A 13,560-nucleotide genomic window follows, 5' to 3' on the forward strand; every position below is an offset into this window, starting at 1 on the left:
GGACTTCAGTGAGGAAACTATATACTTTATACAAAAAAAGAAGACTGAATTTTATCTGACCTTGCTTAGGATAAACTCCTCTTCTTGCCCAGATAGCCTATATCTTTTTGGAAAATTACCAAGAGATCATAAATGTATCATTCCTAAAATTCTTGGCAGCCCAGGTAAATTTGACCACTTTGGCACAGGAAGTGGTTTAAACTGAGCAGAATTAATGGGGATTGTGTTAGTCATCCTCTTTTAGCCTCATAACACATATGTCGATAAGTCAGTAGCAGTTTAGGTGGACAGGCCTTTCTTTTAAAATGTGAAATATGTATTTATGAAAAATACTGTGTTCTGTAGAATTGTATGCTAAGAATCGCAGAGTTTATGGGGCAGATGGGGCTAGAGGCAGATCACTTAGAACCTAATGAATTTTGTACCAGAAGCACTAACAAAAAGAGAATTAATACTTTGAAAAATAACTTGGACAGTTAGGCAAGTAGCTCACAATATGACCTACTAGAGGCTGCCTCAAAGAATATTGAAAAGCGCAAAACCAGTAGAGCAGAAATTCTGGCTTGCAAGCTTGGAGACAACACAGATGAAAGTGGACCTCTGGGCCCCTGAGGAGTGCAGATTCTCAGGAAGTAGCCCTGAAAGCTTACAGGGACACCTCTTTGACTAGAGAGCCTTGCTTGCTGTGCCCGTTTTAATTTTCTTGTAATAGTGCTGAGGGGGTTCCTGCCTGCACATCACACAGGCTGGAGGCTTTTTCCCTTCCTGCTGAAGATTATCGTTCTCCTACTAGGCTGGCTCACCTTGCTTACGAAGAGTCATTTGTGAACCAATCTGTCTAGGTTACACTGATATCAGTCCCTTATTTAGTGATCTCACAGGGGCTGAATGTAGAAACAGGCATTGTAGCAGTTCATACAGACTACTTCTTCACAATCTGGAGGAGGTGAGAACAGTCCTAGCAGACTGGAATTTCAAAATGTTTCTCATCTCTCTTCTCTGTTCCCCTGTCCCGCCCTACTCCCAGATCTTCTCTGCACAGCTCACCTACTCTTTCTTAGAAGTTCCTTGGAAATTTATTTTCTGAAAGTCTGTTTATTAATTGTCCAAATATATAGTACAGCATGACTGGTGTCATTTACATTAATAGTAAAATATGATTAAGTCTTCCTTGTCCATCCCTTGTCCCCTTCCTTTTCCTTCCTTGTAAGACTCAGAGGTGTTGATGTCCAAGGAGGATGGTTGGTAAGCAGGAAGAGGGTGCCAAGTGGAGGTGTGTCATAGACATACATGTGGAGGGGCCTGTGCCGAAGCCACGGCACCAGTGTGTGGGGGACCAGTAGATCAGGGCAGCACGGGCTATGTGCAGAGGTGGAGGGCAGAGGAGGCTGCCAGGGCAGCTTGCTGAAAGATGGGCTACACTGAGCAAGGAAGCAAAAAATTAAGGATGGTGAGAGCTTGGTTTCTCATAGTGAGAAGGGAATTTACAAACAGGAGAAGGGGAAAGGCTAGAAGATGACATGAGATGTTGGAATGGACTTACAAGTACCAATATGAACTAATTTTTATAAATGTACACAGATACAGAAACAATTATAAATATGTCTGTGTATGTTTATGTATTTCCTAGCTTTGTCCTCTGAGAAGACTTAGAAATAATAAATACTAACAATGACTATAGGGAATACCCAAATCTGAGTTTCTAAGTATCTTTTGTCACTGAAAGGAACCAGGATATCTTGGAGGGGGAATAAGGCTGATTCTAGGGCTAGGGCAGAGAAAGAATAAGATGAAATCCTGGGTTATCTTCTTGGGTCAGATAGTATGGAAGTACTTGAAGAATGATGTGGGGAGGGGGTAAGTCGGAGAACATAGGAACCCCCACTGGCCGAATCAGGAGCAGTTTGGAGGACAAACTGAATACATGAAAGAGAATCAAGTTCTGCTGCTGCTGCTGCTGAGCCGCTTTAGTCGTGTCCGACTCTGTGTGACCCCATAGACGACAGCCCACCAGGCTCCCCCGTCCCTGGGATTCTGCAGGCAAGAACACTGGAGTGGGTTGCCATTTCCTTCTCCAGTGTATGAAAGTGAAACGGGAAGTGAAGTCGCTCAGTCATGTCTGACTCTTCGCGACCGCATGGACTGTAGCCCACCAGGCTCCTCTGTCCGTGGGGTTTTTCAGGCAAGAATACTGGAGTGGGTTGCCACTTCCTTCTCCAGAATCAGGTTATAGTCCGTTGAATAAAATAGGTCCACACTGATATAAATAAATGCATGACTAAATAAATGGAGGAGAGGGGAACACTCTTCCTTATTGAATTATACGAACTAGTAAATGTAGAAGGATTGATAGAAATAGATAACCAGCATTTGGTAGTTATCATTGTGGTAGCTGATATAGGCAGGAATCTTCAGTAAATGCCAGCTAATGAGGGAACAGGATATTGATGGTTAACACAGTGTTCCCCCACAAAATATTGATCATATCCAAAGGGAAATGGTTTCCTTTTGGTGGAGAAATACAGACACTTATCAACTCGACTAGCAGATCAAGATTAACATACCTTGTGAAAGGACAGGATGACATAGCATCATTATGGTAGTTTTCTGGTTGGAATACATAGGTCATGAGGAAACAGGTACAGACCTAGGTTGAGAGCCATCCTACAGAAGGAATGACCTGTATATTTTGAAGCGATCAATTATAGAAAAGACAGGAAAGAATGAGGAACTATTGTAAACTGAAAAAAATAGATACCCTCAGAACATGACATCTAAATGTAGCATGGTTCTAGATAGGATTCTCTATCAGAAAGGAAAAGACAAATATTACTGTGACAGTTAAAAATTTGGATGGAGTCTGTGAATTGGGAGAATGTTGTATCACTGTTGATTTCCTTATTGGAGGGGAGTTGTATGTTGGTGCATAAGGGAGTGACCTTGCTTTGAGCAGGTACCAGTAGTTGTATTTTGTGGTACTAGAGCATCACATCAGAGAAAGATGGTAGATCAGTCGGTAGCTTCGTGCATCAGTAGAAGGAGAAAAGGGAAGAGGGGAAGGCAAGTGCACAAGTGCTAACAGTGGGGGAATCCAGATGAAGAGACGCAGAGGGGTTGGTGTACTGTTCTTGCAAATAGTAGGTTTGAGACTCTTTTTTCTAAACTATTTCCCAAAATGCTCATAAGAATTTTTACGTCTACTTTTTTGGTTTGTTGTTCGTTAGATGAGATCACAGCCAGTTTTCGTCGCTTTGGCCCTTTGATTGTGGATTGGCCTCATAAAGCAGAGAGCAAATCCTATTTTCCTCCTAAAGGTAATTTCTCAAGATTCAAATACATGTGTAGTTTATCCTTATATTTTCCTCATAAGTGTTTGCCTTCAGTGTACAGCTGTTTGTTGCTAAACTAACATTTTCCCAAATGTGTTTTTAAAATTTCTACTTAGTATATACTTTTAATTCAAATTTGATTTTACTCTAAAGGAGGTTTCAAGATAATACCAAATTGAACTTAATGTTGATATTGTCAGACTTTGGGTGAGATTAAGTTTTAGGAGTTTTTATTTGTTTCCTTTTTTTTTTTCTGTTTCCTTACTTTTATGCTTCCTTTCACTTGAAGAATTATGAAAAAAGTGGGAAAAACAAAAGTCTTTCAAAATTGTTTTTATTAGGCTATGCATTCCTGCTATTTCAAGATGAAAGCTCTGTTCAGGCTCTCATTGATGCGTGTATTGAAGAAGATGGCAAACTCTACCTGTGTGTATCAAGTCCCACTATCAAGGACAAGCCAGTAAGTGCTGTCTAGTATGAAAATAGCTTCCCATTTTTGCCTCTGTTCATTTTTCCTGAAAAATACACAGACATCCTAATGTATCTGTTAATTGAAACATTTGTAAGTAGAATCAAAATGAAAAAGCTTTGTTGTTGTCATTTTCCTAACCTTGACATTCTGTATATTTGTGCACATTATTTTGACATTGAATTTTTGGTTAACTAAAGTATTGGTGAATCTTTCTATTAAAAGATGTCACCTAGTATGCATTTGATAAATATAAAGTAGCTGAATTTCCTCTGAATGATAGAACTCAGAATCACAAATATACCTGTCTTTCTCCTTCTCTTTGGTCAAGATTTTACCCAATACCATATGCAGCAAGTTATGTTATACAAATAACTTGCTGCCTATGGTACTCTTGCCAAGTATTAATAAAATAAATTATGTATATACATAAATGTACATTACATATTGTTTCTTTTTGAAAGAGTTTTTATTATAAAATTTAGTCTTTTGGGAAGATCCCCTGGAGGAGGAAATGGCAACCCACTCCAGTACTCTTGCCTAGAAAATGCCATGGACAGGGGAGTCTGGCAGGCCAGTGTCCATGGGGTCGCAGAGTCGGACACAACTTGAGCACATGCTCACACAGTGTTTAGGAATAGTAGCAATAGCAACTGGCCTATTTTGACAAATCTGACAAACCACAATCTTTTATCCCTTGACCGGTACCTAGTGGTGGGGTCCCTTTCGGGATGGAGGCTCCAGTAGGCTTGGCTCAAGCAGTAATTTGTGGAGCTCCTCTTAGTGTCTTGGGGTTGTCCCCAGTTTTCTGTGTGGCTAGACTCTTTCTATTTGACTTTTTTGTCCCCTGCTGGTCTCCATAGGTATTTAATTTTGAGAACTTTGGGCCTTGGGACTTGGTTGGTATACCTGTTGGGAATACCCTGCTGTTAACCCCTTAGCCTTTGGTGTGGGCATTTGTAACAGTTATATAAATGCAAACAGTTAAACAGAGGTACTTGATTCTTAGTGTTGGAAAAGGCAAAAGATTTATGTGACCTGAAGAGAAACCAGAGTATTGGTTAGTTTTAATGGACACACTGAAGTGTTTTATCATAAAACATTTACTGTAGGTATCAATATTTTTATTTTGAAATGCTTTACAATGCAATAGATTTGTTAATATCAGGAGTAGTTTGCATTTCCTGGACATAGGTTTGGACACACAATCCTAGTTTCTTAGCACTGTATACTAATCAACATCAAATACCATGCTAAATTTAAATTATATGGCTGCTGAGGGGTTGGGTAGGATAGAAGCCCAAATAAACTGTAAAATAGTTAATTAACTTATAATTAAGGTCATGTTACTGTTAAGCAGTTTGGTTTATAATAGGCAATTAAATTGAACTTTCCAGGCTTGGTTAGATTACTTTTAAAAATTAAATGAAGTGTTGGGATATGCTTTAAAATCTTTTTTGGTTTTCCGGTTTTATTGATTTTTAACTATATAAATTACAGCTTTGTAAAGTAAAGTATTCTGTAATAATTATAAACTTAATTTCCACATAAATTGCCTGTGTTGAGACTGAGACACTTTGGTTTGCACACTCCCCTAGGTACAGATTCGACCTTGGAATCTCAGTGACAGTGACTTCGTGATGGATGGTTCACAGCCTCTTGACCCACGAAAAACTATATTTGTTGGTGGTGTTCCCCGACCATTGCGAGCTGGTATGATGCAACAGAGAAACAAAAACTCTGTTTATCCTTTAGTATAAGAAATAGCTTATAAAGATATTTTTAGGATAAGTTTTCCATAAACATTTGAGTTAATGTCTTAATAGTGCGAGTCCTGGACTCCAAGTGTCTTAGCTTGAATTCATGTGCTCTGTTCCAGTTAATAGCTGAGTAACTTTGGACAAATTGATTTCTCTAATTCTCAGTTTCCTCATCTGTCAAATGGAATTATAAGTATGTCCTTTATGTAGAGTTGTTCTGAGGATTAAATGAGGTAGCAGATGCTTGGTGCTTAGTGCAGGGTCCCGTCATGCTCATGCTCATCACTCTAATTATCATCCAAGAGAGAAAGCGCTTCCGGGACGGGTTAGGTATCGAGATGTTCACGGTTTGTTCCCATGACCCCATGTGCTCAACAGCTACTTACTGAGCACTGAAATTCACAACAAGGTTCTCAGCAGTGCATCGTGTTTTTAGAGCAGTACTCACAGAAGAAATTTCATCCTTAACTTCAAATAATATGAGTTTTAATATTATAGGTGAGATGAAGAACATAAAATAAACAAGAATGCCATTTTAAAATTGCAACATTTTGTGGAGAATAAGATTCATTTATTATTTCAAATTTAAATTTGGCAAATAGCTAGACTATAGGGAAAGGTAAAAGGGTTTTAATGGAAATCTTCTCAAAGGACTCCCAGAGAGTCTACCAGTTAGCTTTCTAGTGTTAAATGATAATTAAGCATTACATTGTTAACTGGTAAATTTATGGTAGCATCATGATATGGAGCAGATAGACCAGGGTACCAAGTCCAGCACAACCACTTTACTTTCCGTGACCTTGCGTAGGTTGATCATTCTCTCTGTGCCTCAGTTTCCCCAGGAGATCACTACTTACATCATAGGGTTGTTTAGATTATATGTGAGACACTCAGCAGAGTCCCTGTCCTTAGTCACAGTAGATTAAAATCAACACAACGGACAACTGATTATAATAACTAGTTTCATTTTAATAATTACTATAATGATGGACAGATAAGCTTCTTTCAATGAAACCTTTGGTGAGCCAGATGATGTTTCCTGGTCTCGAATGTCCTCTCTACTCCTTCCATATGTAGTGGAGCTCGCCATGATAATGGACCGGCTGTACGGAGGCGTGTGCTATGCTGGGATTGATACCGACCCTGAGCTGAAATACCCCAAAGGAGCTGGGCGAGTCGCATTCTCTAATCAACAGAGTTACATAGCTGCTATCAGTGCCCGCTTCGTGCAGCTGCAGCATGGAGAGATAGATAAACGGGTAAGTCCTGGACTGCATTCTGGGGAGTTCTCAGAATGGCCCTCTGTGTCATTACCAAGCTCAGAATGGGTGAATTTTATATGACAGTAAAGTGACAGCTGATTTATGCCCATTGGATCCACTAAATGCAAGTTCTAGAGCATATCTAAGAATTTCCTGTGGATTTTTTTCTGTCTCTTAGTGTTCTGAGTAGCCTAACAAAATACTCAAGTCACTTTGCTTGAGTCCACTTAATCTTTCCTAAGCTATCACCTCCATCCATTCATTTTCTCAGTCATTCAATAAATATTTACCAAATCCTTTGTACTTCATTATATTAAGTATATAGACTTGAATGGCTTTGAGATCTCCTCACCTTTTTTTTTTTAACCTGGGATATCAAGAATACCTCAGCAAGTCCTATTTTCCTATGCATTGTGTAACAAATGATTGAATAATTCACTTCAAGGACTGTGTCTAAGAAATAATATTTCATTATAACAGATTAAGTAGAAGAACTCAGAATCCTTCCATTTGTAATCTCTTTTACCACCTGAAATTTGGTGGTAGTTCATTAGAATTATTTTCACACTTTAAATTCCTCTTTGTTGTGTTTATCCTCTGCATCAGAAGGCTGGAGAAAACCTCAGAGATAACTCTTCTGTTTTTTAATGTATTGTATTTGAGACTCTGTGTTCACTTATATGTCTTCTTTGCATTCACAAATTTCTTAGCTTTGTGTTTCAGACATTCAACAAATACTTTAGTGCCTAGGGCAAGAAGTCTCTGTACTCATGGGTTTATGTTCTTGTGGATGGAGTGTGGCCTGTGAATCGACTGCTAGTTGGTAAATGGTTTGCTATGAGTTTGTGTTGAGATAGGAATTCACCCTAGAATCCACTGGTACTTTGGTTAGGGCTGACTGAGATACCAGCACTCCAAAGCCCTATGCTCAAAAGTCTTTACTGATTGACTGTATTGTGACTTTGTCAATTTAGTACGTAAAAACTGTCAGTCACTAGTGGTTTACATGGGAGAAGGAAATGGCAGCCTACTCCAGTATTCTTTCCTGGAGAATCCTTTGGACAGAGGAGCCTGGAGGGCTGCTGTCGATAGGGTCGCACAGAGTCGGACAAGACTGAACCTGCAGGAGCAGCAGCAGCAGTGGTTTACATTTACTGCTTATGTTCCATTTCATGTATATTCCACACAAGTGGTAGCTGAGATATTCTCATCCTAGTGGTCATCGTACTGTGAATATGTTAAAGAGAAAGGTATAGATCTGTTAATAAACATGGAGGAAGGGGGCAGGATTAGTTGCTGTATGTATTACCATACCTCCTGGATTTTTATTTGCACTAAAAAATATGTACATTTGAGTAAACAGTCTCTTCCACCTCATTGCTTCATTCCGTCATCGGTTTGGGAGTTGTAAGGTTAGCCATGAGAAATTCAGACTTAATTTGTATCCCGCTAGGATCTCCAGTCCTTTGGCCAGTCTTCTTGCCACACTGTAGGTGTTATGGAATGGCCTCGGGGGCAGAAGCCTAATCTGCTTGTTACATCTGCTCTGCTGGCCTTCTGTGTCACTCCTCTTTTTGTTCATGGTCTGCCTTCCTCAGGATCCCTTGTCAGAAGTGGATGGCAGCAGTGGTAGTGATAGCCTGGTGTAAGGGAGTTTCAATTGTGAGTCTCTCCAAGTCTAAAAATAACCATCTCTTCTCACTGGAGAATCAAGAGCCAGGTTATTTTTAATGCTTGAGAGGCTTAAATGACAGATCGGCCTATTGAACACTGGAACAGACCCAGTTTTATAAATTTACCTCTGACTTTTAGATGGAGGTAAACCGTTCTTCCTGACAAAGAACAAAGCAAGGTTTTAGATTATGAGTACTATGGCTGTGTCTTGTTTTCCTGGAGTTTGGGGTTTGTGATTATAACCCAAGATGTGTACACTGTAAATAGAAACCATGACCTTCTTACAGCTCAGAGGCTTACGGTGTAGAAGTCAGGCAGCTTCCCTCTGATTTGTGCATGGAAGTGCTGTTTTGTGGCTCTGGGAATCTCTTAGTTGGTCTTGTGCAAATTATAATTCCACATATGACAAGACTCCAGATCCACTAATTAAAGTGATGGTTTGTGCCTATGAAGACTCTCCCGTGGGTTTAACCTTGTAATGTTCTTAAACGTTAAGTTGGCTTCACTTTTAAATTTATGCTGGAACCTTGTCTTTTATTTGAAAACTCTTTAATTAATAAGACAAAAATGTAAAATAATGGGCATAAAAACCTTACTAGTTCCTTAAAAGATGATAATTTAATTTCAGTAAAGGAGTTATTGACCCTTCCTTTTGGACACCTTGGCACAGATTCATTCAGACAGTGGATGGAAATGTACACACACAGTCTGAGTTGCTAGGTCCATTCACTGAGAAGTGTTCAACACCTTTCTTTTATTTTTGATTGCAGGTGGAAGTTAAGCCATATGTCTTGGATGATCAGCTGTGTGATGAATGTCAGGGGGCCCGTTGTGGGGGAAAATTTGCTCCATTTTTCTGTGCTAATGTTACCTGTCTGCAGTATTACTGTGAATATTGCTGGGCTGCTATTCATTCTCGTGCTGGCAGGGAATTCCACAAGCCCCTGGTGAAGGAAGGTGGTGACCGTCCTCGACATATTTCATTCCGCTGGAACTAAAGGATAACTACAGTGCTCATTTTCAGGCCTCAGAATAAGTGCACTCTTCTGTTAATTCTGCCCCCTTCCTCAACCTCTTCACGCTGGCATGTCCTTTTGTGCAGTCTGTAACTTAACAGTAGTCTAACAGAGAGAATGACCTATAATACAGGTGTTTTGTAGATTCCCGTGTCACTGAAAACAAGATGTATGAACTCCTTTTTTGTATTGCCATCATGTTGCATGGAAGTTTCATTCTCTTGTTTTGCTGGAGACTAAGAGGATCCAAACTTCCTGCAGCATTTTCTTAGAGGAGAGAGAGAAATATTAAAAGAAAAATGAAACAATAGAGTATTTTGGGTTTTTAATTAAATTATTGTTGATAATATAACAGATAAGAATACTTTTATTAAAATAACCACGTAACAATAACACTATCAGTCTCTCCTGATGCGGGGTTTCCCCCAGGGAAGTGCTTTTGCCTTTCTCTTTCTTTTCTTTCATCTTTTTTGCCTCTCTTTTTTTCCCATCCCTTTTCTGTTCTTTCAACAGCAGTGGAGGAAGTTAACAATTATTAACAGGAAAGAGCATGTTAAAGCAAACACAAATGCATGAGCAAGATTGAAGCAGCATTATAACTAATTTTAAGGGTTTAGAGGCAGAATATCATTTCGTTATGCCTCAAAGTTACTACCACATCAGAAAAAAAAAAGTAGGCAGAGCTAGATTTATTTTCTTTTAAACAGGTTTTTAAATTCAGAATGTAAAAGTTGGGTACATTTATTTCTGAGGGGAGTGCACTTATTTATTTTTAAACTTTTACTTATCCAGTCACAGCCCCAGGAAACCTACCAAAGCTAGACTTAATGACAACTGGTGGGAAAACTAGCATTTCCTCTCCTAAAGAACAAATGTATAAATTTTATTTTTGATGTTATATATAAACTCTATATCCTAATTTCCTAACACTCATCAGGTGTCAGCCTTTGCTCTCCATTTTGACATTAAAAAAAAAGCAAGCAAACAGATCAAGAGATACCTCAAGGATATCATTTTTGATTTTGTGTTAGACTACCATGTATAGCCAAAACTGGAAGACAAAACCAATATTCAAATTGGCTGCTGATTGGCTTACTTTTAGATTTAAAGTTACTTTGGATATCCTGTAATTTAGTTGTAACATAGAAAATGAAAACAAAAAGTAGTTGCAAAGTGTTTTGCACTGTTGAACTAAGTAACTGTGTAAATCTGTGCAAAGGTACGTATGTTTATCTTACTCTTCCTATAAAATAAAATAACATTACAGTTTCAGAATTTAGCATGGGACATAGTCAGTGTTTGAAGTGCCAACTTCATCAAGTAATGCATGCTTTATTATAAATAAAACTCTAGCTTTTGAAAGGCGTTATTATGTGTTGAACAGTATGCTTCAGGGGTAAATTGAAAAATAGTCTCTTGAAGCCCTGGTCATTGGAAGTCACTTTTATTCTAATGGACATTTTCTCATGAAATGCCCTATCCACCATGAAAAGGGTTATTATCATCAGTGTGCAAAACGTAAAAACAAGAATCTAATGGCAGTCTTGCTAGTTGTGCTGCCTAACAGTACCGTCTTAGATCCTTCAAAACCAAAGACTTGCCCTAGCACTGCGGTGAAACCACCTGACTGATGGCCCCTGCTGATCATGTTTAGGAAAAGCAATCCTTTATTTTTAATCCAGGCTTTAATGAACCGTATACCTGTTAAATTCCAAAGGTCAAAATGGAGGCATTTGCTGTCTAACAGTCAGACACAAGAAAGGGAGCTGCTTATTAAAGAATCCCCTGCAAATATTGAAAGCGGTCATGTGAGCGGAGGGTGCTCTTGTGTAGCTGGTCAGGGACTTTTTCTTTTCTCCTGAATGACATAATTCTAATGGGAATGTTCATTTGCCTCTTTTTATTCTTTTCAACGCTTGTAGGTGGCTTGGGGTGTGCTGTCGTGCTGTTCCTACTCAGTAAACAGGTGTGATGAGCTAACAAGAAATAACACTGTTTGAGAACTAGCTTTGAATAATAATTTTTCCCTTTGTACATGACCTGCTGAATTTCGGTACAGTGTTTTTGTAGCTAACTTATTTTGTCATGCACATAATGTATATTTGTTATGCACTACTTTTGTATATCTTGTTTTTCCAACAGTGAACATTTTTAGGCACACTTTTCACTGACGGGATATCTCTTTATGCAATACCTCAATTTTTCATATTGCAAAGAGTAGCTTTTTGTACTTTTATTACTGAGAGATCTTCATATACTTCATTTTTTAATATAAATAATTTTAATAAATTTTATTTTCTTATATTCTGCTTTTTATACATTTCAGTGCTCTGCATACATTTTAAATTATGAATGTTGTGCACTGGCAATGCTATTTTAGAGTCTGCAGAGAAGAGAAAGCATGTTGCTTAAACATCCTTCCCCAGCACCAGCTATTGGTGTACCTATAATTTAAGAGATAGTCTATGTAAAGTAACAAATTAATGAAAAAAATTCGCATGAAAATGACAGATAACACTGTAGTTCCTAAAAAAAAAAATTAAATGCATAAGCATAGGGTAGAAATTTAAAATAACAAAATTGTCTACAGCTTCTTACTAAGTTTTTAAAATTATTCATAATGCAGACATTTTTGGTGAATGTTTAGCCATTTTTAATATTAATAAATTGATGTTAAGTGTTTGATTCAGAGATGTCTGCTCTTTTAAATTATATATAAAGAGAAAAAATAGCCTGCCGTGGGACAGGTGTGTAATGTTAGTATGCATGACTAATGTAAGAAATTGTTATTCTACTAATATTTACTTGTGATTGTGTGACAAGCGTGTTTACAGATTATTTGGTTACACTTCAATTTACAGGGCATAAACAATTATTATCTATTACTCTGAACTTTATTGATTACATGTCCTTCAGATTACATGGGATTGTAGTTGGGAGTTACCATGTAACTCAAAACATAATTAACATGTAATTAGTTTACAGATTTTAGGGTATCACTTCAATTTACCAAGCATGTAGTTCTAGCGCACTAGCATGGCACCAGCCATGTACTTACAATGTAGTTACAGAGTAATTACATGGTTATTTTTGCAATGTAAAATAAAGTGTTTCTGATTATTTTCTATGTAAAGGAACCCTCTCCCTTCCCCTTCTGGTCCCCACGCTTTGGTATAATATATATACTTCTCCATACACAGACCTCTGCAGAATGCAAAATAAAACTTGCAGTGAATGAATTTAGCATTTTATGAGAGTGCTGTTGGAAAGACTTGATAATTCACCCTTTTTGTTTTGAAGAGTTGAATCTTCTGTTAAAAGGTGATTTAAAACTTGAATGTGATGAATTGTGGCAAGTTAACTTCAAGTTATGTGCAATACTTATTTCAAACTTTTGAAAGATCTTTGCAGTGTAATTCTTTGTTTTTAATTGCAGACATTTAAAAATGTCATTTTCTACTGTTAAGAGTAATCCTCTTTCTTGCTGGTGTTTCTAAAGAAAAGAATCAGAAATCAATCTTTCTACTAATGTAAATTTGAGATTATTTTTAAAAATGGAATAAAAGAGGTTTTGGTCATTTGCTTTATTTTATTATCTTATTTTAAAGCTACTGTGATTGATAGCATTGTAAGAATTGGGACAATATTGTATTCAACTGTTTTATTTTTTATATTTTTAAAATTTAAAGTATAATTAGTTTTTATAATTTTCATCAGATTTTTGTTATATTTTTTGGAAGTGAAACTTTTAGCAAGTGGGTGTCTAGTTTTTACTAATCCCTAATGTTTTTTTTTTCCAGTGTATTGCTCATATTATCAGAAGGAAAAGTTATTTAAGTATGTCAGTTAATTGTACTACTTGGCTGAATTTCCATATAGTTTTTACTGTGTATGGGGAGGTTGTAGTATTTATTATAGCATTTTAAATAAGGGTAATTCATTTTTTATTAAAGTCATTTTCACGTTAAGTTCCTATTTTTGTATGTTCTACTCTTAAGTTATATAACACAGTTCCTTTTTTAAAAGAGTTCATTTGTTGAAGTGCTAGTG

At 37.5% G+C, this 13,560-nt stretch overlaps 1 protein-coding gene across 2 annotated transcripts in view; it reads left to right on the plus strand.

Annotated features, from left to right (window-relative positions):
• CPEB4 (cytoplasmic polyadenylation element binding protein 4) overlaps positions 1-13,133 on the plus strand; it is a 70,647-nt gene extending 57,514 nt beyond the window's left edge. For both annotated transcript variants that reach the window (XM_052659121.1, XM_052659123.1), the window contains 5 exons: positions 3,225-3,314; positions 3,671-3,789; positions 5,397-5,511; positions 6,636-6,817; positions 9,265-13,133. In XM_052659121.1, coding sequence (XP_052515081.1) covers positions 3,225-3,314; positions 3,671-3,789; positions 5,397-5,511; positions 6,636-6,817; positions 9,265-9,492 — 734 coding nt within the window. In that variant the 3' untranslated portion in view covers positions 9,493-13,133. The remainder of the gene's footprint in view (positions 1-3,224; positions 3,315-3,670; positions 3,790-5,396; positions 5,512-6,635; positions 6,818-9,264) is intronic.
• The last annotated feature ends 427 nt before the right edge of the window (positions 13,134-13,560 follow it).

The sequence above is a fragment of the Budorcas taxicolor genome, chromosome 20 (genome assembly GCF_023091745.1).
Source record: "Budorcas taxicolor isolate Tak-1 chromosome 20, Takin1.1, whole genome shotgun sequence".
NCBI classification, from domain to species: domain Eukaryota; kingdom Metazoa; phylum Chordata; class Mammalia; order Artiodactyla; family Bovidae; genus Budorcas; species Budorcas taxicolor.